Source organism: Propithecus coquereli, unplaced genomic scaffold (genome assembly GCF_000956105.1).
Source record: "Propithecus coquereli isolate 6110/MARCELLA unplaced genomic scaffold, Pcoq_1.0 Scaffold208, whole genome shotgun sequence".
Classification (NCBI taxonomy): Eukaryota; Metazoa; Chordata; class Mammalia; order Primates; family Indriidae; genus Propithecus; species Propithecus coquereli.
In genome coordinates this window covers 1,569,015-1,596,746 of record NW_012145856.1, presented here as the reverse complement: position 1 = coordinate 1,596,746, position 27,732 = coordinate 1,569,015, and the positions used below count along the sequence as shown (strand labels likewise).

Below are 27,732 nucleotides of genomic sequence, written 5' to 3'. Positions count from 1 at the left end.
GCCTGAATTTGTACTTCCACAAAGTTGGGTTAAAGCATTAGAAACTAATTAAAAGGATTTCTAGTTGCATAATGTAGCACGCATTAAGGGAAAGAAAAGTGGCAGCTTCGGTCTGTTAGACCCTGTTACAAAGCATTGGTGTGAGCTGGGAACCGGGGGCTATTCCCCTACCAGGAACTCGCAGAGGCTAGAACTCTCCAACCCATATAGCTGGGAAGGCATACCTGGGACTCGCACATTGAGTCAGGGTTAAAGCCGGGAACAGGTCGAGGAGTTTGCTTTACCCAGGCTTTCCCGCTGATTTTCGCCTTTCCAGATAAGTTCAATGGGATGTGGTCCTCGGGGATTATGTTTATGAGCAGCGTTGACACAACCTGCATAGAAAAAGAGAACAAACTGATGGCAGGAAGAAAACTTGACAACTTCCCTTTTAGGACCTCCTGCTTCTACAAAGGCCATTTCTGATGTTCTCAGAGGAAGAAAACAGACAGGTCCACCTCTACAGAACAAATTGATCTCAGTTTTTCCTTATATACCAATAAGAATTTCATTGAGATTTTTTACTTCCTAAAATAGTTCTTCTTGGCTGGGCACGGTGGCTCAAGCCTGTAATCCTAGCACTCTGGGAGGCTGAGGTGGGAGGATTGCTTGAGGCCAGGAGTTCAAGACTATCCTGGGCAACATATCGAGAACCTGTCTCTACAAAAATATAGAAAAATTAGCCGGGTGTGGCGGTGCACACCTGTAGTCCCAGCTACTCTGGAAGCTTAGGCAAGAGGATCATTTGAGGCCAAGAATTTGAGGTTGCAGTGAGCTCTGATGACACCACTGCCCTCATGCCCAGGCAACAGAGTGAGACCCTGTCTCACTCAAAAAAAAAAAAAAAAAATTTTCCCAGGACTTGAATTAAATTCCTGAATAGACCAAAGGAAGGAGAAGAAAAAAGTAAACTGTTTTGGGGTCATGGTAAAGAATTAATTATCTGAGAATATAGTAAAAAACCAAAAACAAAGAGTTTCAAAGAGGTCAAAGAATGCTCCTCAGAGGCATCCTTCATTCACCTCAGGCCACCTCACAGTATTAACAGATGACAATTACCACACACAGTCAATAACTTCCTCCCTGCAGAACAGCTGTGACTTTCTGGCGGGTGCCAAGGAAAGGATGCAAAGACTAAGAATCAAGATCCTTCCCACTGAGGAGTTTCACACAGGAGGTCCGAGACACCCAGCGGCAGAGGGAAGCTTCGGGGATGGGGTGTCCAGTGTCTGTTCCGTCACTGACTGCTCGTGTGCTATGGGGCACATTCTTATCCTCTCTTAGCCTCAGCGTTGCTCATTTGTACATACAGACAAGATTCATTCATTCATCTGGCAGTTATACATGGAGTGCTTACTACAAGCCAGGCACCAGGAAGAGAGTCTTGAATAAAACATGGTCTCTGTCCTCCATGGAGCCTTCATTCTCAAGGGGGATCCGTGCTCTGTAGGACAGTAAAGCAGGCAAGGAGGGCCTGGAGTAGAGCGGGGTAGGGGCATTTTGGATTTTAAGTAAGGCGGTGAGGGAAAGCCTCAGCGAGAGGTGGCGAGGAAGGGAGCAGAGCAGAGAGTGGATCACGTGTTCCAGGCAGAGAGGCAGCTTTTAGTCTGAGTGAGCAGGAAAGCTGTTTGGCAGGCTTTGATCATAGGACTCAGTCAATTCGAGCTGCCATCGCAAAATACCATAAACCATGTAGCTTATAAACAACAGAAATGTATTTCTCACAGTTCTGAAGGCTTGGGAATTCCAAGATCAAGGCAGACCTGGTGTCAGGTGAGGGCCCCACTTTCTGGCTCACGGACAGTGCCTTCTCCATGTGTCCTCACATGGTGGGAAGGGTGAGGGGAGGTCTCTTTTTCCTTTTTGTTTTTCCAATGCTCATTTATCATTCTGAAGGGGGGGGTCTCTTTTTATAAGGGCACTAATCTCACTCGAGAGGGCCATGCCCCATGACCTAATCACCTCTCCTCTGAACACTGTCACTTTGGGGGTTGGGATTTCTGTGTGGTGGGTTTCTGTACTGAGGCATGTTACAGGACGTGCTGTTTAGGTGACTGCTCGGTAACCTGATGGCCCCCTATGATCAGCTTTTACAAAGCTAAATACCAGAAATACATTTATTTGACCAGAATTATAGCTACTGAGAGGCTGGGGAGTCCTCTCCCTGCCCCAGTCAGGTCCATCAGAGGGGTCACTCAACAGGCTGTTGCTAACAGGAGGCAGGAGCCCTCACTTTCCCAAGTACTGTTCTGTAAAGAGCACGAGGAGAGGCAGCTGTACCCGGGGAGAACTACGGGTCGGCTCCAGGAGGGTCAAATGTGTATATCGCCAAAGGCGGAGCAGGGCAGGGGCAGACAGGCTGGTGCGATAGGCACCAGGAAGGCACTTGGAGACTAACTGGCATTGACAGCTCTCTTGTGCCCATGCCAAGCCCCACAAAGCAGTGTCTTTGTATGTGTACAACAGAGGCAGGACGGTTATGAGAGCAGCTGCCTGTTGACGCATGTGTGCCAAGAACAGGGGTACAATGGCAAGAGCATCTTTAAAGAAAGTAGACAATACTAATACTTCCTGTTTTCTCAGCAGATGACCAGGAAGGTCACAGCCCACACTCCCCAGCCTCAGCTCCGTAGAAGGCCAGCACCGCAAGGCGAATGGGGAGAGGGAGGAAAGGCAGGAGGTGACACTTCCCCGGGATGCCTACCACAAGCTGCACCTCAACCACGATGCCACATACACAGTGGGACCACCAGGGTAGGCACGGTCAAAACTGGAGCTCAGGGTGAAAGGTAACAGACACACATATACAACCATCCAAGGACAAGGAAATATGACCTGCCATCTCACCTACAAAATCAAGGGGACAGAAAAGCAAATGACAAACTCTGACACCCTTTCATGATAAAAACATTCAATAGACCAGGACTAGAAGGACACGTCACCATCCTAACATAGAGGAGACAAGCATGAAAAACCTACAGCCAACGTACTCAATGATAGAAGACTGGATGCTTTCTCCCTCCAATCAGGACCAAGACAAAGATGTCTACTCTTGCCATGCACACTCAACAAGGTGCTAGAGGTTCTAGCCAGGGCAATTAGGCAGGAAAAGAAATAAAAGACTTCTAGACTGGAGAAGAAGTAAAACTATCTTTATTTGCAGATGATGTTATGTAGAGAAAACCCTTAAGAATCAACAAAAAAATTATTAGAGCTAGTAAATGACATCTGCAAAGCTGAAGGATATAAGCTCAATACAAAAATCAACTGCAGTTATATACGCTAGCAATGAACAATCTGAAAATGAAATTAAGAAAAAAGTCCCATTTACAGTAGCATCAAAAAAAAAAAAATACTTAGGGATAAATTAGCCAAAGAAGTATAAAACTTGTACACTGAAAACTGTTAACACATCATTGAAAGAAATTAAAGAAGATCTATACTGGCACACCTCATTTTATTGTACTTTGCTTAGTTGTACTTCAAACATATTATGTTTTTTTACAAATTTAAGGTTTGTGGCATCCCTGCTTCGAGCAAGTCTAACAGTGCCACTTTTCTAAGAGCATGTGTTCACTTTGTGTTTCTGTGTCACATTCTGGTAATTCTCATAATATTTCAAACTTCCTCATTGTTATATCTATTATTATGATCTGTGATAAGTGATCTTCGATGTTACTATTGTAATTGTTTTCTGGCACCCCAAACTGTGCCCATAACTTAATCAGTAAATGTGTGTGCTCTGCTTCACCCACCAGCCATTCCCTAATCTCTCTCCCTCTCCTTGGGCCTCCCTATTCTCTTAACACACAAGAATACTGAAATTAGGCCAATTAATAACCTGACAATGGGCTGGGCGTGGTGGCTCATGCCTATAATCCTAGCACTCTGGGAGGCCGAGGCAGGGAGGATTGCTTGAGCTCAGGAGTTCAAGACCAGCTCTGAGCAAGAGCGAGACCCCGTCACTACTAAAAATAGAAAAAATTAGCAAGTCAACTAAAAATAGAAATAAAAAATTAGCCGGGCGTGGTGGCTCGCACCTGTAGTCCCAGCTACTCAGGAGGCTGAGGCAGGAGGATCGCCTGAGCCCAGGAGTTTGAGGTTGCTGGGAGCTAGGCTGACGCCACGGCACTCACTATAGCCCAAGCAACACAAGCGAGACTCTGTCTCAAAAAAAAACAAACAAAAAAATAACCCGACAATGGCCTCTAAGTGTTTAAGCAAAAGGAAGAGCTACACATCTGCACTTTAAATCAAAAGCTAGAAATGATTGAGCTTAGTTAGGAAGGCAAGTCAAAAACTGAGAGAGGCCGGGAGCTGGGCCTCTTGCACCAGTCAGTCAAATTGTGAATGCAAAGAAAAGTCCCTGAAGGAAATTAAAAGTGCTACTCCAACGAACACAAGAATGACAGGAAAGCGAAACCATCTTATAGCTGATAGGCAGAAAATTTTAGTGGTCTGGATGGAAGATCAAACCAGCCAAAACATTCCCTTAAGCCAAAGCCTAATCCAGATCAAGGCCCTAACTCTCTTCAATTCTGTAATATGAAGGCTGAGAGAGGTGAGAAAGCTGCAGAAGAAAAGTTAGAAGCTAGCAGAGGTTGATTCATGAGGCTGGAAAAAAGTCTTCGTAACATAAAAGAGCAAGGTGAAGCAGCAAGTGCTGATGTAGAAGCCGCAGCAAGTTCTCCAGATTTGGCAAAGATCATTAATGAAGGTGGTTACACTAAATAATAGATTTTCAATGTAGATGAAACAGCCTTTTATCGGAAGAGGATGTCATGTAGGACTTTTATAGTGAAAGAGGAGTCAACGTCTGGCTTCAAATCTTCAAAGAACTGACTGACTTTCTTGTCAGGGGCTAACGTAGCTGGTGACTGACAAAGTTGAAGCCAGTGCTCATTTACTGTTCTAAAAATCCTACGGCCCTTAAGAATTATGCTAAAAATACTCTGCTCTATAAATGGAACAACAAAGCCTGGATGACAGCACATCTGTTTACAGCATGGTTTACTGAATATTTTAAGTCCATTGTTGAGACCTACTGCTTAGTCATGTGACTTGCTTTATTGTGCTATTTGCTGTATTGCAGTGGTCTGAAACTGAGCCCATAATAACTCTCTGAGGTATGCCTGTACATGTAAAAACATCATGGATTGGAAAATTTAATACCATTAAGATGACAACACTCCTCAAATTGATCTACATATTCAATGCAATCTTTAATAAAATTCCAATTGCCAGTTTTGCAGAAACAAACAAGATGGTCTTAAAATTCATATGGAAATGCAAGGGACCCTAAAGAGCCAAAGTAATCTTAGAAAAGAACAAAGGTGGAGGACTCACACTTCCAGATTTTAAAACTTTCTATAAATCTATAAAAATTAAGATAGGATGACACTGGTATAAAGACAGACATATTGATTAACAGAACAGAAATGAGAGGCCAAAAATAAAACCTACACATCTATATCTGATTTTTGACAAGGGCATTAAGAACATTCAATGAGGAAAAGGTAGTCTGGTCAACAATGGTGTTGAGATAACTGCATATCTATATATAAAAAAATGAATTAGATCCCTACCTTAAACCATACACAAAAATTAACTCAAAATATATCAAAGACTTAAATGTAAGGGCTAAACCGATAAAATTCTTAGATGGAAACATAGCTATACATCTGCATGGCCTTTGGATAAGGCAAGCGTTTCTTAGCTATGATACCAAAAGCACAAGCAACAAAATAAACAGATGAATTGGACTTCAAAATTCCTACAGAATGGGAGAAAATATTTACAAATCATATATGTAATACAGGTCTAACAGCCAGAATATATAAAGAACTCTTACAACTCATCAACCAAAACACAAGACAATTAACAAATGGGCAAAGAGCTTACATAGACATTTCCCCAAAGAAGATACTACAAATGGCTAATAAGCAGGTGAAAAGATGCTCCATATTGTTAGTCACTATGGACATGCAAATAAAAATCAAAATGAGATACCACTTCACATTCACTGAGATGGCTATTTAAAAAAAGAACAAAAAGTAAGTGGTGACAATGTAGAGAAATTGGAACCCTTATTCATTGCTGGTGGGAATGTGAAATGGCAAAGCTGCTTTGGAAAATAGTTCGAAAGTTCCTCAAAAGAGTTAAACATAGAATTACTATATGACCCAGCAATTCCACTCCTAGCTATATACCCAAGAGAACTGAAAACACATGTTCACATAAAAACTGGTACCCAGATGTTCACTGTAGGCTTATTTGTAATATCCAAAAAGTGGAAACAACCCAAATTATCCATTTATCAACTGACAAATGGAGAAACAAAATGTGGCATATTAATACAGTGGAATATTCTTCAGCCATAAAACGGAATGAAGTGCTATTACATGCCACAACATGGATGGACCTTGACAACGTATTAAGTAAAAGAAACAGGCTGGGCACAGTGGCTTATGCCTGTAATCCTAGCACTTTGGGAGGCAAAGGTGGGAGGATTACTTGAGGTCAGGAGTTCAAGACCAGCCTGAACAAGAGTGAGACCCCATCTCTACAAAAAAATAGAAAAATTAGCCAGGAGTGGTGGTGTGTGTCTGTAGTCCCAGCTACTCAGGAGGCTGAGGCAGAAGGATTGCTTGAGCTCAGGAGTTTGAGGTCGCAGTGAGCTATGAAGACACTATTGTACTCTAGCGCAGGCAACAGAATGAGATCCAATTTCAAAAAAAAAAAAAAAAAGCAAGTCACAAAAATCCACATATGTGACACCATTTATTTGAAATGCCCAAAAAGCAAATTCATAGAGAAAGAAAGTAGTTGCCAGAAGATGGGGAGGAAGGAGGAAATGAGATTGACTGTTAACAGGCACAGGGCTTCTTTTTGGGGTGATCAAAATGTTCTGGAATTAGATAGTGGTAATGGTTGAGAAACACAGTGAATATACTAAAAAACACCGAAATAAATACTTTAAAATGGTAAACTTTATGCTGAATATGAATTATATCTCAAAAAAAAAACCAAAAAACAAAAAAAACAACGGGGTCAGACAAGAGGAACTAAGGTTCCTTTCTGCCCTAACATTCTAGAAGTGTATAATTTACTTTCTAGTCAAAAACTATGCTAGGGAAAAAAGACATCTGTAACATTCTGTTAAATTGTGAAGGTTAACAATATCTATGTGAATTGTAATTTATACTAAGCTTTAAAAAATGTTTTAAAAATTAAATGGCTTTTTAAAAATTTTTTGAAATGTGTATATCCTTTGACCCAGCAATCATATTTCTAGGAATTTATTTAAAATATATGCCAATGCAAGTATACCAGTATAGACAGAAATGATTGCTCACCATAGCACTGGTTAGAACAGTAAAAACCAGGTAAAGGTCCATGAACAGAAGGACAGTTAGATCAACTATGGCATAGCCATATCACTGAATACAACACAAGAGGAGTTAAAAAGAATGAAGTGCATCTACATGTATAGTTGCAGAAGAAGCCTCCCAGTACCTCAGGTAAACTAAAAAAGTCACAACGCAATTACAAAAAAAGTTTCTGTCAACGTAGCACATGAAAACAGTTAAATGAACTTCTTGTCATGTTTGGAGTATTTTAGGGTGGTCCAAATTAAAAATACGGACTGCAGGATATAATAGAATTCCCTTTGGAGGACCTGGGGGCTCATCAAAGTAAGCCATCTTACAGACCAGCCAAACCTGAGAGATACATATGCCTGGCGTTCAGGGAAGTGCATGCTTCAGGTACCAGGATATCATGGTTAAAGAGGTGGTTTTACACACAGGCTCAAAAGTGAATGTCAAATGTAGTCATGGTCCATGGTTCTGAGCAGCCCCAAGGATAGCATCATGTGATCCCATTCTTATTTATTTTCCTTACAGGTATGTGTGCACATGGACGGTAGGGCTGGGGAAGGAGAAAATTTTTCCCTTTTTCCTTTTATGTTTTTGTATTTTTATTTAACAATAAACTTGTATTACTTCTACGGTAAAAAAGAATTTGAAGGGCAGAGATCTAATAACTGAATTCGGCAAGGTTGTTGAATACAAGGACAATATACAAAATTAATTGTATTTCCATATACCAACTGTAAATCTAATAAACCAATTGGAAAATTTAATAAACAATATCATCTACAATAGCAACATCCAGGAATGAATCTAACAAAAAGAGGGATAAAACTTTTACCTCATTGAAGGACATTGTATGTTCATAATTTGTAAGATTCTATAATGTAAATATGTCAATTCTTCCCGAAGTGACTTACAGATGCAATGCAATCCCAATAAAAAATGCTGGCAGATTTAAATGTAGTCATATGTATGAATTAAAGAAAAAAAATCCTAGCAGATATTTTATTTTGTGTGGAAATTTACAAGCTGACTTTAAAATTTATACGGAAATAAAAGGCCCAATGATGTTCAAGATAGTCTTGAAGAACAAAGCTGTAGGCTTTTACCAGTAGAAGTCAAGATTTATTATAAAGCTAAAGTAATTAAGGCAGTGTGCTATGGTGCAGTGGAGCCAAACAGACCAGTGGAACTGAATACAGTCCAGAAACAGATCCACAACTACTTGATTTATGACACAGGACATACTAAAGAGCAGCAGAGAAATGGACTTTTCAGCAAACGATGTTCTACCAACTGGATATCTGTATGGGAAAAAATGCATCCTGGACCCCACCTCACTTCGTGCACATGCACAAAAACCATGCTCAGGCAGACAGCAGACCTAAGTGTGAAAGTTATAAACAATAAAGCTACTAGATGATAACAGAGGGAAATACCTTCAAGACCTCAGAGCAAGCAAATAGTTCTATATAGGACTAGTATTAAAAACCAAAGATTAGGGGATTGTATTGCATTAAAGTGAGAACTTCTGATCATTAGAAAATGGCATCAGGTGAAAGGGTGGGAAGGTTAGCCACCAAGTAGAAGGTATTTGCAATACACGTATCTGGCAATGGACTTATGCCAAAATATATTTTAAAAAAACCTCTATCAGTAAGAAAATCACATATTAATAGAATAGAAACCAGACAAAAGACTTTGACAGGTAAATCATAAAAGATGACATTTAAATGGCCAATAAGCCTATGAACAGGTATGTAACCTCTCTTGTCATTAAGGAAATGCAAATTAAACAGTAAGACGCCACTACGCATTTGAATGGCTAAAATTAACTAAATAGATAAGAAAGAAAAAAACCCAACAATAATACCAAGTGCTACTGAGGATAAGGAGCAACCAGAACGCTCATGTCCTGCTGGTGGAAGTGCACAGCACTACGAGCATTTTGGAAAACTCTTTATTAAGCTATCTATTAAAGTTGAACATATCTCTTATGACTCAGCAATTCCATGCCTTGGTTACCCATTGAAATGCATATATATTCAACAAAAGACACACAGAATGTTCACAGTAGTCCAATTTGTAATAGACAAATGAAGACAACTAAAGATAACCCAAATATCCATAAATAACAAAATGGAAAAATACATGATAGCATGTTCATATAATATTTTAAAGTAATGAAAGTGAATAAACTACTGCTATATGCAATGACATGGGTAACTCACAAAAAGATATGATTTACTATATGATTCCACTTATATAAAGTTGAAAAAAAGACAAAACTTCCCTATAATGTTGGAAGTCATGTTAGTAATTACCTTTGGGGAGGGGGAGAAACTGGGAGCGGCCACAGAGGATTCTTCTGGGGGTGCTGGTAATATTCCACTTTCTAGTCTGGGTGACAGTTTATAAAGGTATATTCACTTTATGAACGTTCACTGTGCTACACACTTGAGATTTGCAATGATAGACACATCTATCTTTGTACGTCTTTTCAACAAATGATGAGAGACCTTTGATTCATACATGGAAAGAAACGCACTCAAGAGGCTGTATGAAATGTCCTGGACAAAGAGCCTAAGACTTCGTTCTTAGGGGCAGTAGAAATAAACTTCCTAAGCTAAGTTCCTTATCTCCTGATTCTAAACATGGTTTTTATCTGTAGAACCAGAATGAGCCATTAACAAATTCTTGTGCAATGTAGTCACTCTTGCCCTTTTCACCTTTTTGCAAAAACATACCCTGTACCAACCTTTCGAGAAATACTGAAAAATCTCACCCACGACAGAAGCAAAACCTGGGCCTGTTTTCTAATTTTATTTAGTATAAAGGATTTTAAAAGAATCCAAGGTATGGTTTCTGGCCACAGGGGAATTAAATTAGAAATCAGTAACCAAGATATCTGGAAAATCTCTAAATACCTGGAAACTAAGTAATGTACTTCTAAATAACTCATGGGTCAAAACAAATCAAAAAGGAAATTAGAAAGTATTCTGAAGTGCATGAAAATGAAAACACAACATATAATTTGTGGGATGCCACTTAAGCAGAATTTAAGGGGAAAATTTACACATAAAATGCCAATGTTAAAAAAAAGAAGTATGTCAAATCAATGACTTCAGCTTCAACCTTCAGTAACTAGAAAAAAAAGAGCAAATTAAACCATAAGTAAATAGAAGAAAGGAAGTAATAAAGACCAGAGTAAAATCAATGAGATAGAAAACAGAGAAACAACACAGTCAATAAAACCAAAAGCTGGTTCTTTGAGAGCAATAAAACTGATAAACTTCTAGGCGAACTGAAAAACACAAACTACCACAGCTCATTCAAGAAGAAATAGATAACCCGAATAGCTCTGTGTTAATTAAAGAGATAGAAATTTCAATTAAAACCTTCCCACAAAAAAACTCTAGGCCCAGATGCCTTCACTGGTGAACTCTACCAAATATTTAAGGAAGAGATAATACCCAATACTGTATTACACAAACTCTTACAGAAAACCAAAGAGAAAAACCTCCCATCTCATTCTATGAGGACAGCATTACTTTTACACCAAAACTGGATAAAGATATTACAAGGAAACCACAGACCAATATCCCTCGTGAACACATATGTAAAAACATTCTAAATAAAATTTTAGCAAACTGAATTCAATAATATATAAAAAAGGGTACTACATCATGATCAAGCACCATTTATCCCAGGAATGCAAAGTTGGTTTAACAATTGTAACCAGTCAAGCCCCAGGTCCACAGACTTAAATGTATTTCATTATTTGATCACCTCATGATTTGGAAGTATGGTGTGATGCTTTGGGAGTTGGAAAGTCCTAAGTTTGAATCCCAATTCTGTCTCCTATAGCCTTGGGAACGTAATTTATCATCTGCTAAAGGGAGATAATAATGGTCTCTGCATTGTGAGTTAGTTGTGAGGGTTAACGTATCTAATGCACTCAACAAAGTGCTCAGTACTTCCCAACAAATATTACTACTACTACTACTGGCACCACTGCTTATTACCATCGTATATGGTATGAGGACACCAAGTTTAAGTTAAAGGCAAAGGACAGAAACAATGCAGCCTACTCTTAGTAGACACTCCCTAAGATACCACCCAGACTCAGGAACCTCAAACTAAGGGAGAGGAAAGTAAGACTATTGCTTGATTAGTTATTTCTCTGTCTCTGGCATGGGATCTCCTGGAAATGAAACCTTTTACATGAGTGGCCTGTTTCCTTTTCTTATATACACGTGCTGTTTTCTCCCAATTACCTGCTTTCCTGTCCACAGTGGAAAGGGTTTCAGGATGGCAGGAGGAAAGAGTTTCACACGCCCCACTTTGTCCGTGAGTCCTCGGTACACCAGCTCCATATATTGTTCCCGGGTGAAAAAGCAACCCCGAGTAGTCATGTTTGCACCTGAAACCATGTGATCCTGGATCAATCCTGCCAATGGCTGGCCATCCTACAAACCAAAACAGATAAGAAAAGAAGAATGAAGATAAATTTTATGTCAAACTCTAATTCTTAATCATGTGCTTGGAAGCCACCTTCTAGCAACAGCCCTCCACATATCTGTCCTGCCCATGTCATCACTATGCACTAGCTTGGCAGCAAACCCTCTCCCAAAGCACATGACCAGGGATTACCACTGGCTTCTACTTTTGCCATTTGCCTATTGTCCTGTATCAAAACTGCTTCAAACTCATTCAGTTCCCCAAGACTTCTCTGCTTAATCCCATCTGGTTCTAGTTACTCCAGCATATTTTTGGCATTTATGCATAAATTTGGTCTGGCTGCTGTTGGTTGTGTTCTTGTTTTTATACTTTGGTTTTATGCCTTAGTATTTTTCACACATTTCTTGCCTGGTTCTCCTATAAATCAGTCATCCATTCAACAAATATTTATTGAAAGCCTCCTGTATGCCGAGGCACTGGGTAGACTTTTGCCCTACTCTAGTGGACTAAACAGACACAGTCTTTTATGAGGAAGAGCTACATGGCAAACAAACGACTGGATAAATATATTATCATGTGTTTTGAATCCCATGCAGGAAAATAACAGGATGGGTCATAATAAAGATTTGGGGTTGGTGGTGGTCAGGAATTGTCTCTCTGGGGGTCAATGTTACAGCTGAGGCCTGAGGGGTAACTTAAAGTGGGTCAGTGCAGGGAGGAAGGGGTTCAGTCACAGGTTCCTAGCAAGAGGGCCCTGAGAGGGCCCTGATGTACCTATCATGGAAGGAAAGAATGTACCTTATTAGTATCTCTTCACAATGTAGCATGTGGTTCATGATGGGCCCTTAATAAAGGCTATTATCTACCAGATGCCCAAACAGGGCTTTTATAAAAAGCCCAAGATTTGGTGAGCACATTGATTTCACTTGACACTTTCACAGCCATTCAGGTCCCCAGTCTCCTGAATCTTACCTGCTGGGTTTGTACTCATGGCAACAGAAGACACACTAAAGTAAAAATAGCTATACTCACTGACGTTCTTCTTGAAGATGTAGGTTTTACAAACTTTTCGATGTTTACAGGAATTTGAGAAAAACCGTGCCTTGGATCTAAAGATTATAATCATTTAATTATTTAGTAAATACTGGCTAATGGTATGGCCATGTTTCATAACTAAGGATAAAGGAACTCACAAACGCAGCTGTGGAGAAGCGCCAGGAATTTAACCACATGTACTAATTCAAAGGCTAAAAAGGATTCCTGACAAATGGTGATGGGCTCTATGTAAACGCACAATTATTACAGATGGGCTGAAAAAGTGGCACAGATGTTAAGCAAGATCAGAGGGAGCACACAACCTTTCTTATGAAGGCTTTGACTTATTAACATTATTAAAAAATTATATTCTACATCTCATTCTATAGATGGTCTTATTTTGCTTGGGGGAAACTCCGAAACCAATATTACCCATTTGACTCATCCCACAGACTTTGGAGAAGATATAGATTTTTTCTTTTGTTCTCTTCCTTTAAAGAACACAATTACAAGATATGTGATATATTCAGTACCTCTTTCCCTCTCTGTCCAGATTTTCCCATGACTAGAAAATTACTTTAATGGTTAAATTGCTTTCAATGCAATAATCCCAAATTCTAGGGTCTACTTATAATTCTGAATTTCCTAAGTCCCGATTAGGATCAGAAAGAACATCTCCGAACCAAAACTCCAGAAAATTGTCAGCTATACTATTCCACTTAATAGCATAGGAAAATGACATTACAGTTAATGTCTTTGGTCAGGATGCTTAGAGAATAGGGTATTCTGTGACTTGAATTTTCTAGCTGACTAAGTAGAAGTCAGAAAACTATGTCTCGAGCCTTATTTAAAAACTTTCCACAAAGCGTGGGCCCTCCATAAATACAACAAAGAGAAGAAAGAAATGAATCCCAAAAGAAACATATAAATGAAAAGTTTAACTTTTCTTGGAAAAGAAATAGCTGGAGTTCCATTCAACTGCTATTTTAAGTAAAAAGACAACACAAAACTCTACTAAGCACATAAAACCAACAATAAAATGTATTATCTGGTACTATGGTTAGTTAGGGAAGAGAACCTAGAAATAGAAAAGAAATGGAAAAATGAACAAAGAGAAATGGAAACAAATGGAAATAAAGATACACTAAGAAAATGAACCCCCAAAATTGGCTTTCCTAGTTTAACCCAACCAACTCTTGTCCTCTTAGGACTTTGCCACCAAAAACATGTTGTATTTTTATAACTGTTAGCAAATACAAGGATTCTACCTCTTGGCATTTATACCAAGGACTAAAAGTTTATCAAGAACCAAAAAGCTCTTTATCTCTAACAAAAGAAGTTGATTGAAAGTGCAACAAATACCCCATGAGATATTTTACTTTTTAAGAATTCATTTATTGGTATAAGCTTACTTACCTGTATTCTCCTGTCTCCCTTGAGTGTAAGCCTGACCTAAAACTCATAGGCATATGAGCATGTGACAAGGCCCACATGGATTTAAATAAGCCAGCCCGTTGCAGGACACAATGTAAGCATGAATCCTCCAATGGCTTTGCACCTTATGCAATCAAAATCACGCACAGAGCATTCAAGGTCTTTGGTCTGGGGACTTCAGAGCACCTCAATTCCCCATGTAGCTAATGCCCACAGGTCACTCTGCCAGCCAAAATCCATTTGCTGCTCCTTGGTAGTATCCCCTCTGGTGTAATGTGAGTCGGCTTCTGCAGAGTCAGAGAGCCAGCATAATCCTGGGAGCCGCTTCTCCCCACGTGCCCTCCCCTCCCAGGCCCAACCCCGCCTGTCAAGTAGGCTAAGAACACATGCCGCTGAGCATAGGAGCTTGGGAGACCCAAGGTGCGGGGCTTGAGTCTCGGCCTCGCTGCTGGCTGGCAGATTACACACTCTGTGTTTCCTCAACTGAAAATCACATCGATCTCATAAGGCTGCTATCACCACCAAAGCCACTACTGTTATTATTTAAGTGATAAGCATGAAAAGCTAATTTTCAAATTAATAAAATTGTGATCAGAATGGGCCCTTCACCTCTTCTTCCTACAGTTAGTTTCCTTGCTAATCACAGCCTACTAAGGTGGGCAGAGATGGGAAAGAACAGCTCAAACAACTGGGACCCAAATGAAGCCACAGTGGTGTGTCTGGTGGGAAGAGGGGCTGGGACACTGGGCTCCTGGCCACCAGCCTGATTCCCCGGGTGGCAGATGGCTGATGTGGGGAGAGAAGTCCCAAGGAGCAGAGAGTGCTAATCGATGCTGGACATCTCCAAGCAGCCCCTGGCGCTCCCCAGGCAAATAGCTCTCCATCGCTGCTGCAGAACAAACCCCAAGAGATCTGGGCGCTCCTACTCCTTCCTCCTATCTCTCAGCTGGGTGTCCTTGGGCAAGTTACATCAATTCTTCGATTGTAAAATGTGGACATAATAGCATCTACCTCCAAAGACTGTGGGGAGGATGAAATGGGAAGCCTCGAAGTGCTTTGCACAGTGTCTGGCACTGAAAAAGTACTTGAGAAATGGTAGCTGTGGTTTTATATTATTATTACTACTAGTTCTTTCATACTCCCCCACAATCCATATGAATGATGTGCAACTGTGAATCACTGCGATGCAAACAGCTTATAATTTAAAAGACCTCGGATATTTAGGCAGGTGGTGAGGGGTAAATGGGGACGGGAATATACTCTGTCCTTTTTTCCCCACAGCCTACCTCTTTCCCCACTCTGTCTCTCCCACGAGCACACACTGACTGAGGTCCCTGCCACTCCTGGCCATGAGTCAGTTATATCCTTCCTATCAGCCGTGACCACATAGGCTGCCCTGGAGGACCAACCGTGGAGAGAGAAGGAAGAGGAGAGGAGACGCCTTCATAGGCTGCAGGGGGTCTCATCTGGGCCCTGGGGGTTAGGCTGCCTCTTAAAACTCACGCATGTTAGAACTCAAAGGATCAAAGTCACCTGTGGACCATGAGGACTGTCAAAGTTGGGATGCTAATGCTTGCCAGGGGCTAATAAGTTGTAGAATTCAAACATGAGTCTGGAAGACAAGATGTATCATGCAGCTACTAAACTTGACTTTCTGGGATGGCTGTCATAATTTCTCTCCTGACTTACATTTTAAGATGCAGCAAGACAGAAACTTTTCCCCACCTCTAAGCAACTAGCGGGCTACAAACCCCACCTGGAAGAAACTAGAACCCTCTCTATTCCACATCCCCCTGCCCTAGAGCTGCCCACTGTGCCCACTGACCCTAAGAGCTGGCAAGGACCAGGTTCAAAGTGCCAAGTCATGGTGGTGATGATTGTGGGACAGCCTCAAGGCCAGACCTACCTTGGGAACAAGGTACTGTTGATCAGTGCAGGCCAGGACGTAGGCCTCAGCCCGGCCCAGCTCGCTCTGAGGGAAATGGGCGTTCATCTCGTCTCCGTCAAAGTCGGCGTTATAGGCCTTGCAGTTAGCATAGTGGAGCCGCAGGACTTTCTCTTCAGGCAGGATGCGAGCGTGGTGGGCTTGGATGGAGGGTCTGTGTAGGGTGGGCTGCCGGTTCAGTAGGAGAATGTCCCCGTTCTTCACGTGCCGACATACCTGGGGGCAGAGTGGAGGACAGGTGGGTGATCAGTGGCAACTTCAGCATCACCACTTCTCCTTCCAAGGGCTCACCTTGTCTTGGCCTGAGTGTGGCTTCGTTTTTCTTTAGTTCTAGTCAACTAAATTTTTAATCTGGAGCAAAATCCTAGAAACCTCTGAGAAACAGTTCCTAGGCATCTCTGGTCCTGGCCCTACACAACCCAGATCGTGGCTCTGGGCTCTGAAGTACAAGGAACAGGTAAGATCAGAGACTCTGTCCAGTAATCTCTGTCTTCCTCAGAGATGCACAGCTTTTCCAGGTTCCTGGATCCCTCTGAAAATTAATCTGAAGGAAGAAATGGATACAATTCCTCAAGACTGCATACCTGCACATCACCGTAAAACCCTTGTGTTTGGCAGACCTCTTAAATCCCCACGGAGGTAATAACGTGAGTATATCATTCTAAGTAGAAATTCCACATTTGAAGTAGAATTCCAACTTCACACAGCACAGCCAGAACTGGAACACAGGGTACTTGGTTCCCAGTTCAACACTCTCTGAAAACATTTTACTGAACTTGAAAAAATTAATAAGTGAAAGTTGCCAGTCTTTTGGGAAAACAGTTTGAAAATAGCTATTAGACATAGGTGCAGTGGCTCATGCCTGTAATCCCACCTACCCGGGAGGCTGCAGTCCTTGAAGCCAGGACTTCAAGACCAGCGTGGGCAACATAGAAAGACCCTATGTCTTAAAATTTTTTTTAAAAAAAGAAAAAAAATAGCTATTGGAACATCTAAAACACATGTCCTTTTGGCTTTGCAAAAGAAAAAAAGCACCAACACGAGGTTATGTGAATGTGTCTGTTTATGTAGCAGTGTTTATGGTGGCAAAACTAAAAATAACCCAGCTGCCCCCCACAGAAGGGGCAATAAATTGTAGTGTATCCGTACTACAGAACATTATGCAATGATGAAAAGGCTAAGTTAAATATATTCCAGGTTGCAGTGATGGCAGGAATGTATTATAGCAAAGAAAAAAACCCAGGTGGCATGTAAGGTGAGGGGATGAGGCAACTTAAAACCCAATCCAACTCCTGTGTGTGTGTGTGTCTGTGTCTGTGTGTGTCTATGTGGGAAAGGGGTGCTTGGATCCCTAAGCTGTTGCTACGGTCTCCTCACAGTGAGGTACAGATTCACACTTTTACCTTTATGCCTCTTAGTAGTGTTCATCTTACAATGAACAAGTATTTCTTCTGTAAAATTTTAAAACATCTTCAATTATTTTTTTAAGAAAGCAAGGAAACTTGCACAAGTGATATGCCCACTGAGGGGGAAGAAAACAGAAAACATAGACAAATTTAAAGAAGAGAATAAAAAATCACAAGTAATTTTACCCCTCAAAGACAACCACTGCTCACACTTTTTTCCCCTCAGAAACACATGGCTGGTTGAGTCCTTCCGACAGACACGCTCTCACAAAGCTGACTTTCCTAGGTTCATTCAGCCTTTTAGGGCCCTTATCTGTTGTTACGTTAACTACTGGGCTTCCTAAATACTGAACATAAATGACACCTTAAAGATAAACGTGCGAAGGTTAACTGCAAGGTCGGCATTTTGAAGGCCTCCCTTGGCAGCCCAAAGGAACTCTGGGGACTTGGTAATACCACCCTCACCCCAAATCTCCTCTAAATCGCAGCAGGTAACAGGTTGGGGAAAACGACAGATTACTTCAAGTCTAGTTCCTTCTTATGTTGTCGTATTTATGAAGCTGTATCAGAAAGCTGGTTAAAGAGAGAGGCTAGAGTTAGTAAGAGATGCCCCCCACCACCATGCGCCCCATTCCTGTTCAGCTGGGCTACGAGTTCTCTCCAGCTCAGGGATGCAGGGGCCAAACCCTCGCATGCTAAAAGGCAGTCCTAAAAGCACCTGGCATGGAATCCGTCTTTTTGTTCCCCAAGGAATTCAACTCTTCCCCTCTCCACCCCCAGGTCCCGCGTTTCCAAGGAGACCCGAATGTTGAGGGTTGAGAGTTCCCATGAGCATCTGCCCGGGGCACTGGCTGCTTGCTGTCTGACTACGTCATGAGCCTGAGGTCTTCTTTCTTTAGCCTCTCAAGGGAAAAACCACCCAGACCTGTGGCCCAGGCCCAGAAAGCCTGGCTGGGCCTAGGATCTGAGTCTTGTAAATTTGAGACATCCTTCAGCGTAAGCAAACTTGCCACAGCTGGGAAGGTACACAGGCCAGCCAGGCAGGCACTGGCCAATCCAAACAGAAGTCCTGGAACGCAGGGTGCTTCTCTTGCCAACCCAAACCCAAGGCCCTTCCTTCTCTTGTCTCTAAATAAATACTGCAGTGAAAATTAGCGTGCCCCAGTGCCCGGGTCAGAGTTTTCAGAGGCAGGCCTGGAGCCAAAAGCCTGTTTCTGGCAGACTACTGGGCAGGAAGTGAGACTCGGCCATCCTGGCCACTTCCTTCTTTATTTACAAGGCCCAAGGGAAGAGGCAGATCTCACACCTCACAGGGGAAACAGGTCCTTTCAGCTTCCCTTTCCTCTCGCAGCTACCCTGCGGCTCATCCTTACCTGGACCTCGGTCTCTCCTTCCCAATCGCCTCCCCTAGGCTTCAGCCCTGTCCTGGCCTATATGCAACACATTAGCCAAAGTCTTTAAAAATTACAAATAATTTATAAGCACACATGTATCTTATTATCACATGTGGAAGTATCACATATAACATTATTGAGATTTGGGGAAATAAAGTTAATCATCCTTAGTCCCCAGTCCTGATGTAGGAACCACTTTTCTTTCCTAAAGTCACATCCTGTCTTTGCCCCTGGACCACACCTTCACACCTCAGAGCCTCCCACACTTCAACCTGGATGCACGCACTCCACAAGGTTTCCCGGGTGCCTCCTGCACGCTGGGCGCTGGGAGAGCGAGGAGCAGAGCACACCCTGCCCTTGAACTCAAAGGGTTGAGGAACTCAAGGACGGAGAGACGGGTGCACATGCAGTGACGACACAGTGCAATGAGAGCTACAAGGGGCAGAGGGATGAGCATGGACACGGGGTGTGGTGGGGACACCTAACACAGGTTTTGGGAGTGGCAAACTGAAGTCCTCAGCCTGGCCACCTGGCTTTGTAAATAAAGTTTAATTGGAATACAGCCACAGCCATCCATCCACACACTGCCTGTGGCTCCTTTTGCACTATGGGGCAGAGCTGAGTAGTTGCAACAGAGCCTGTATGGCCCACAAAGCTAGAAATGTTTACCCTCTGACCCCAGAGGAATGAGGGCTTTGCTGAGACCTGAGGGAACAGCAGGAGTTCTCTGCCCTCAGTTTAACCTGCAGCCCTCCGGGCTGGCCTGATACCCTGCTCACAGTCACCTCCTAATGACTCCAAACTCTCCCTGCCCATTCGCCCCGAACACTCAGGAAGAGGACCCCTTACTCCTGAGCATCCTGTGCACAGAGTCACGGGATGCCATCGCTGCTCCCTATGGTGTGCGCCACACCCCTTAGCAGCAGGTAATACGTTTACACCTTCATTTCCTGGCAGTCCCCCCACCATGCTGTCAACTGCAGGTGGCAGGGGTCCCATCCATAGGGACTGGCAAAGCGCTAGCATTCAGTGGCGCCTCAGCACTTCCTGACCCCTTAACGGCTCTCTCCTCTCTGAGTTTCCCTCTCATCATATCCTGCTGAGAGGAGACTGCTTCACATGTTTGACTGAGTTAGCAGGAAGATCATTTCATATTTGCCTGGCCTCACCAAAAGTTAAGCAAGATACACCTTGCTTTTTTTAGCATTCCTCGCACAGCTTCTAGAAAAATACCGGGCACTTAAGAAAGGCAGAACAATCTTATGAACCCGAAGACAAGTCTTACTTCATGCACTAGAAGAAAACAAAACAGATGACTTGATCTGTGTCTGCATGTGTGTCTGTCACCAAAGCAGAAAACTGGGTGTTACTGCTCTACCCCAGGAGAGCTGTCAGAACCAGAGGAAGGGGAGAGGCCCTGCGGTGAAGAACGATGGGTACCAAGAGCCACTGAGACAAGGTCAGGAGCACTTCCTCTCCCTCTCTGTTCTGCCAGAGTTCCTTCAAGGCTGACAGGAACTTTGTGGAGCTGAACCCAGTGCTAAAGAAGGGCTGGTCTGCGATGGGGTGCAGATCGGGGAGGGCAAGGAGAGGCCTTCCAGCTGTGCAGATGGGTTAGGAAAACCCAGTCAGTCACCCCTTGACTCTGGATAGTCCCTCATGAGTCACATCCAAATTGAATCCATTTCTCTCCAACAACTTCCACCACTGTTGTCTGGTTATCTGCTACTCCCCCCCACAGCAGGAATAGCTATTATTTGACACAGACACAAACGCTGTCACCCACTGATCTCACATCCTTAGCAACACTGCTAGTCAACACATGCTCTTTCCAGTGGAATCTAGAAAGAGCCTCAAGGATCCCTTGACACAGCACTATGGGCAGGCATTAGCAATGGCCAACTTGTCAGCTGTCGGTTATCACTGGCACAGAGCATTTCCTTGTAAGAGTGGTTCTCAAACTTTAGCAGCAGGAAGACCCTCTGGAGGGTCTATTAAAGAAGGACTACCAAGCCCCATTCCCAGAGATTCTAATTCGGTAGAGATGATGGGGGAGAATTTGCACCTCTCTCAAGCTCCAGAGATGCTGCTGCTGATCTGAGTACTGGCCTTTGAGTAGCCCTGTTCAAGGCCAGCAAATTCTCCTCCCCTGAGACCACAAATGAGTTATTAAAGAGCATTTCTTGAGCATCCAATGTGCGCCCAGCACTGTGCTGCATGGTGTGGGATGGCCAAATGCATCTTGAATCCTGGTGTTCGTGCCCTAGGAGCGCAGGCTCCACCTGGGAGACAAGGTGAGCTCCACAAGGCACCTAGAGGACACCCACGTGTGGGGGAGCTTCCTCCTGGGGATGCACTTGTGTGGCAGCCCTCACTGGAGCCACAGCTGACAGCCAGCATTCACAGGGCAGTCCCAGGCAACTGGCTGGGTCCCCTGGCCAAACCTACCCACTACTCACAATTTTTGTTCCCTGGGGCTTAGGTGCCCCCGTGGCTGGCGTCAGGAGCTGTTTGGCCACGGCTTCCCGCTGGGTTATGTCCACGGCGCTCAGGGCTGTGCGACTGCCATCCTCGTTGATGACCATGGAGGCTCCCGGGTGCACGTTGGGGCCATTGATGACTGCCTGCCTCAGTTCCTGAACATTCCAGGGGGTAACTGGCTGAGGGTAGGTCAGTTTTGTAGCAAATACCTAGAAATGAGGAATGGATGTAGAAATTCAGGGTGAGGAGGAAAAAGGTCTTATGGTCCCTAATTCTGACTCAACAGGCTGTGTGACTTTTCCCTCAAGACGTGGAGGAGCTATCTGACGTGGCCAAGAAGGCCTTTCGGTGAGTAAAGCAGCATCCTGCCTGCCTTCTGCACTGAGCCATTTTGCCAGACTTGTTCCCTTAAGGGAATAGCTTGGGCTTCCTTTTCTAGCAGAGTCAGTCTGAGAAAGTAATTTAAGTGTTGCAGTTTACACATTAGAATTCTTTTTAACCCACTCTAAAATTTCATTTCCTTGTCTGCCAATAAATTCAAAGTCCCCACAGAAGGCAACATAGCATGGGGCACTCACACGAGACAGGGAGCAAATACCTGTCCTGGAATACCCCTGCATCCTTTCTCTACCCCAGCAGACATGACTAGTTGATCATGGCACTTTCCCTGAGCCCAGACATAGCATCAAAATCTCAGGAATTCTAGCAGCTACCACAATCAAGGTGTGGCTTGACATTAAAGTCAAGTGCTCCTCTGATTTGCGAGAAAACAGTGTGCTCTGTTTAACATTAAGCCTGTGATCCACGCCAAGAAAAATGAGGTCCCTGGTTGAGTCAGAGCTACTGAATATCATAAACCCCTGATGCTTCGAAATGTACACAAATACACCAAAGACTCTGACAAGTCCTCCATAAATGAGCTTGTCCACCTCTGTCCAGGTCCCTGTGCAAAGGCACCTTCTAGGAGACCTCCCCAGTCTGAGCCTGCTCTACTGTTGCTTATGCACTTATCACTGTCTCACTGAGCATTTATGCACTTGTTTATTTGTTTACTGTTTGTCTCCACCCCCGAACATCGCTTTACAAGGGAGCACGCTCACCGGTCTGTGTGCTTCACCGCTGGGTCTCTGGCTCACTGCCCAAACTTATCTCACTTCCTTACTCCCTAACACCTGTCAACAGTGCTCTACAGGAAGGTTGTGCTGCAAGGCGCCAGAGGCAGTTCTACTCGCTCTGCTCTTCCTAGCCATCCTGAGTAACACTTAATCCCCAGTCCAGCCACCATGGCCCCGAGACCTGGGGCAGCTTGGAGTAGGCAGAGGGGTGACTTTAGTCTCTCCTCAGGGGACAAGCCACTACAAAATGAACCAAAATCCAACAAAGAGAGGCCTAACACCCCAAGAAGGTAGAGAGGCAGCATAAAAGGTCTCTCCTAAGTCTGGGGACACTCTAGGCACCATGAGATCAAAACCAACAGGAGTGGCCCCTGTCCTCTGTCCAGAGAGAGCAACAAACAGGCAGTGGGCTTTTCCTCAAGGCCTCAGACTGGTGAATATCACCACTGGGCTTCCCAAAGCTGTTCCTTGCCCCTTGACACAGCTTTTGGATGCAAAGACTATGTTTCCCAGGAGGCAGTGGGCACAGGACTGAGCCTTCTCCGACTCTTGTCCCGATACACCATGTCCAGGAAGCGAAAGTGCGCCCAAGAGACGAGTAGCGCGTACACAGGACGATGCAAACACTTCAGCTCTGCTCATCACCAGACTGTGAGAGCCGTGCAGTGGGTGGTATGCAAGGAAATGAGACTCTCCACGGAGGGAATTAAACCATCTTCACATTACTGACCTCAAGGCCCATTAAGGAGGAAGTCGATTAAAGGGCTGCTGCTAATGAGCACCTGCGTGAGCCGGGGGAAGTGGGAAAATGAAGCTGGCTCCCAGAGGAACACTAATGGGTGGACAGGGTGAGCGGCTTATGCCCAGGAGAAACTGGAGGGGTGGACGACACACACCCCCCTTCTCCCTGGAGGCTCTCTCCCCTTCCTGTCCCTGGGAGCCAAGAGTACACATGCCTGTTGCCTGGAAAGCACACAGGGGTGCAATTCCCCTTGCCCGCTTCCTCTCCTCTGTCACGTATTCAATGTGACAAGGAAGGTTTAAAGACTGAGCCAAGGTGGGCAGGGGGAAGATATGTGGGCAGGGATTTGGAACTCCCTGTGTTCAGCTTCCTGGTGCCCCAGGGCATGGGTCTCCTGAGTGGGCAGAAGGTGTCTGGAGGCCTAGCAAGGAGTGAGAATAATGCCATCACAAAGTCTCAAGTCCCCTCCACGGGGGCTGTCTAGGAAGAAGCAGAAGCCAACCCCACCCAAGCCACCACAATCTGCTATACACCCTACCCCAGCCCTCTCCGGCAATCTCATTTCCCGCCCACCAGGAGCAAATGAGCCCCTCTACACACACCATGGGAATTCCAATCTCGTTGGTGCCGATGTACATATCTGGGCAAATGACTGAACGGGCTGCATAGTCCACTCTCTTTCCCATCATGTGCTTTCGGAATAGGCCTTCCTTCTTCTCTAGGATCTTCACGGAGAAAAGTCCATACAAAACATTAAGAAAAAATTCAAGTATGTTTATTCTTTTCTTGTTTCAATACAAACGTGTTTACTGTTCACCCTCTTCAGCTAGCAGATTATTGCTCACCTGTCTAATGCCCGGGTACTTTTCCGTCGTTAATTTGTCCATCTCACTATCAAACACAATATTGACGTGACTCTGAAGGCGAATCCAAATGTTGTAAAGTTTGTCTGTGAGGGACTGGCCTGGAAGTGCACTTAAAAAGGATCGGTCAATAGCAATCGAAGAATCTTTTTCCTGGGAAGATAAAAACCAAGAAAACATGCATGATGGAAAAAAACTCCAGAAAGCCTGGCTTGGTTTTATTTTTCTTTCTTACCCTAGCTCTGACAACGATGAGCTCTGTAGTTTGTCTTATGTCCTCTGAACCTGATCAGAGGCACAGTGCTAATAAGCCAGTTGAAGTATCAGCCCCATTACATTTTTACCACCCTGTCTTTGTCAAGTAGTAAAATGAACTCAAAATTTGTAAGCAGGCCCCTTTCTTCTTTCTTTCTTTTTTTTATTAAGACAGGGTCTCACTTTGTTGCCCCAGCTAGAGTATCATCATAGCTCATTGCAACCTCAAACTCCTGGGCTCAAGCAATCCTCCTGCCTCAGCCTCCCAAGCAGCTAGGACCAGAGACATGCACTACCACACCTGGCTAATTTTCTAATTTTTTGTAGAGATTGGGTCTCACTATGTTGCTCAGGCTGATCTCAAACTCCTAGGCTCAAGCAATCTTCCTTCCTTGGCCTCGCAAAGTGCTGGGATTACAGGTGTAAGCCGGGTGGCCAAGCAGGCGCCTTCCTTGAGACATTTGCTGATGCCAAATGTCTTAATATCTAGTTCCTAAGGCAACCTTAGAAGTCCTTCCCACATCAATACTTTTCTTACAAAGCTCTATTATTCTGCCAGAACTGAGCTTTATTTATGATCTTGGAAAAACTTGATCCAAAGTACTTATAAAAATGCAGGTGGAAACTGCATTTTCGTTTTCTTAAAAGCAAAAATGTTTGCCACATGATATTCCATGTCATCAGTTAAGATGTGGGTCCCCAAATGGGCTATGTCAAGTTACTGGCTGATTACCAAGCCTCGTTGGAATATTTAACTGATCCTATTTAGTATTTCTGCCTCTGGCTCTGTCTCCTCCTCTTCTCCCCCTACCTACCCAGGGGACAGAAATACACAGAGGCCTTAAGTTGCCTTAGGGCACCACCTACTGGCCCCATCTGGCTCAGTATGACACAAGGAGATAGACACGATTCCATGTCCTTCGGTATGGTCAGATGAGAGACAAAACCTGGCAGTGTGTCAGAGTGGGAGGGGTGAAGGTGAGAGAAGATCCAGTAAATGAGAATGTCATGAGAGCCCAACAGCGATGAAGGGGGCTTATCCTTGACCCTGAGGAATACAGGCATCTTCTTTACTTACAGAGAAAACAAATGTATTTCTACATGCCGTGTTCAGAGTGCCTTCTGGCTGAAGGAGCCTCACACGGAGAGACAGTCACCTACATGATGACAGGTGCCCTAGCTCACTGCTTATGGCACTACCCAGCTCAGGGCTACATGGTCACCTGTGAAGCTAGTGAGACCGTATCTCACTGGCGTATCTCCAGTGCCCAGACAGCGCCTGGCAGGGGCTGACATGAGCAGGGAACACAGAAGCAAGGCGGGGAAGAAACAACAACATGTGTTGTCAAACAGAGGGAAGGAGGGTACTGTGACTTAGGAATCAGAGAGGATGCTGTTTCTGTAGAGACCAGGCTTCTGTTTGACAGGGGGGATGCCCTATTTTTAAGATATATCAAAATAAAATTCCCAGCCCTGGTCACTGGATATGGTTATCCTACAGTCTTCTCTCCTAAACTGGACTAAGGCATGAAGACGGCAGATTTCTCTTATACCAAGGAGTTTTAAAGCACACCTCCACTGGCTGATCAGAAAGCTTAAGCAAAACCAAAGAAAGCTCCAAGGAAAAAGGCTGGATGACCCAGAGCTAAGTATCCAGGAGACAGTGGCACCACCTTGTGACAGGACTGTCCCAGCAGCGGGGATTCTGAGAGCCCCACCTATCTGCCCTCCGCCCAAGGCTGGAGACAGCCCTGCCTGTTTGTATCCAGAGACTGTTTCAGAGCTGGGAAGGATCTCAGTGACCTCAGCAAGCTTTGTGAGTGCCCGAATCATCTTTATGCCCACTAAAGATGTAGCACAGGACTTAGCATACTGAAGGGGCTCAGGAAATGTTAGTTGAGATTGTCCTATGGTGGGAAATTCCCATTCACAACACTGCCTTCCTGACCCCAATGCTAGAGACATTAATGAGCCCAAAACAGAGCCAGGTGACGTGAGCTCTAGCACTGTGACCCAGGAGGGACACTCTAGAGCCCAAGGGAAGTAGACTGTTCCTTATAGAGCTGCCAACAGCTTGGGGCCCAGAACAGCCTAGGTGTGAAATCTCAACATAAACCACACATATTTTTACAGTGGAGAATAGTCCAAGAAATTAAAGTGAGTCAACTAACGTCATCAGGCACTGTTAGGGGAAGAATCTAGACCAGAACCCAGACCTTTCCATACTCAGGCCTGTGCTTGTCCCCATGATGTTAACTAGGTGCCTCCCAAGCCCATAGGCCCTACTCAGGATTCTGCCAGCTGCACAGAACATCCCGGCCAGCATTTCCCGGCACTCACAGTGTCTGCATCCACACTGCACAGTTAGAACTAAGTGTGTGAACTATGACATTAGCACCAGGGCAGCCCTGACCTCCTGGATGGTGGACAAGGCCACATCCCATGGCAGCTTCTGTTCTTGGGCCATCAATGCCAGAAGCTTTTGGATTAGAACAATGTCCTTCATGACGGCCTGCAAATTCACCGTCTGGCCATTGGTGAACATCTGGTCCCCCAGGCGACTGACAGGGCGATACCTGCAGAGGGACATGCGGAATCAATGAATATTTAGCATGAGGGAGGGCTGTGTTCTTCAGCCTCTGACCCATGCCTACTGGAGGCAACACACCCCACCATGCTCAGAACCACCAACATTCCTATCGCATTCACAACACATGGAGAGGAGAGGACTCCCGCCACCTGGAACCTGGAGTGAACTACTGCTTTGTTTCTCAGTGCCCTGCCCCTTCCGCCCCTCCTAGAGGTCAGGTTCAGTTCCTCAATAAACCTTTTCTTGACATTTTAGATGAGATAATTTTTAAAAAAAACCCAAAACACCTTTTTCAGGTGAAATAAGTTAATTAGAAGACGTTACCTTGAGGGCGGCACCACCAAGAAATCTAGAAAGAACATACTGGGATTGAATCTGGACTCCGTGCCAACATCATCCAGTCCCGAAAAAAGGTAATTCAGAAAGAATCCTGTGTTTGAAATAAATAAGCCAGAGAGATCATTTAAATCTATCAATAAGGGCATGGGAGGACAAGCACAAAAATAGTACTGGGTGAGATTAAAAAAACAGAATACAGGATAATATGTAGAGTAAGATTACATTTTTTTTTTTTTTTTTTTTTTTTGAGACAGAGTCTC

At 44.0% G+C, this 27,732-nt stretch overlaps 1 protein-coding gene across 2 annotated transcripts in view; it reads right to left on the bottom strand.

Moving 5' to 3' along the window:
- The window catches only part of POLR1A (polymerase (RNA) I polypeptide A, 194kDa), a 74,848-nt gene that overhangs the window by 25,175 nt on the left and 21,941 nt on the right, over positions 1-27,732 (bottom strand). The window contains exons 8-15 of one of the 2 annotated variants that reach the window (XM_012644253.1): positions 27,458-27,563; positions 26,957-27,119; positions 24,271-24,441; positions 24,028-24,150; positions 21,547-21,777; positions 16,249-16,503; positions 11,690-11,881; positions 225-374 (exon numbers count right to left, since the gene is read on the bottom strand). In XM_012644253.1, the coding sequence (XP_012499707.1) occupies positions 225-374; positions 11,690-11,881; positions 16,249-16,503; positions 21,547-21,777; positions 24,028-24,150; positions 24,271-24,441; positions 26,957-27,119; positions 27,458-27,563 (1,391 nt within the window). Of the gene's footprint in view, positions 1-224; positions 375-11,689; positions 11,882-16,248; positions 16,504-21,546; positions 21,778-24,027; positions 24,151-24,270; positions 24,442-26,956; positions 27,120-27,457; positions 27,564-27,732 lie in introns of those variants that run through there. The other variant, XM_012644254.1, reaches the window with a different exon arrangement.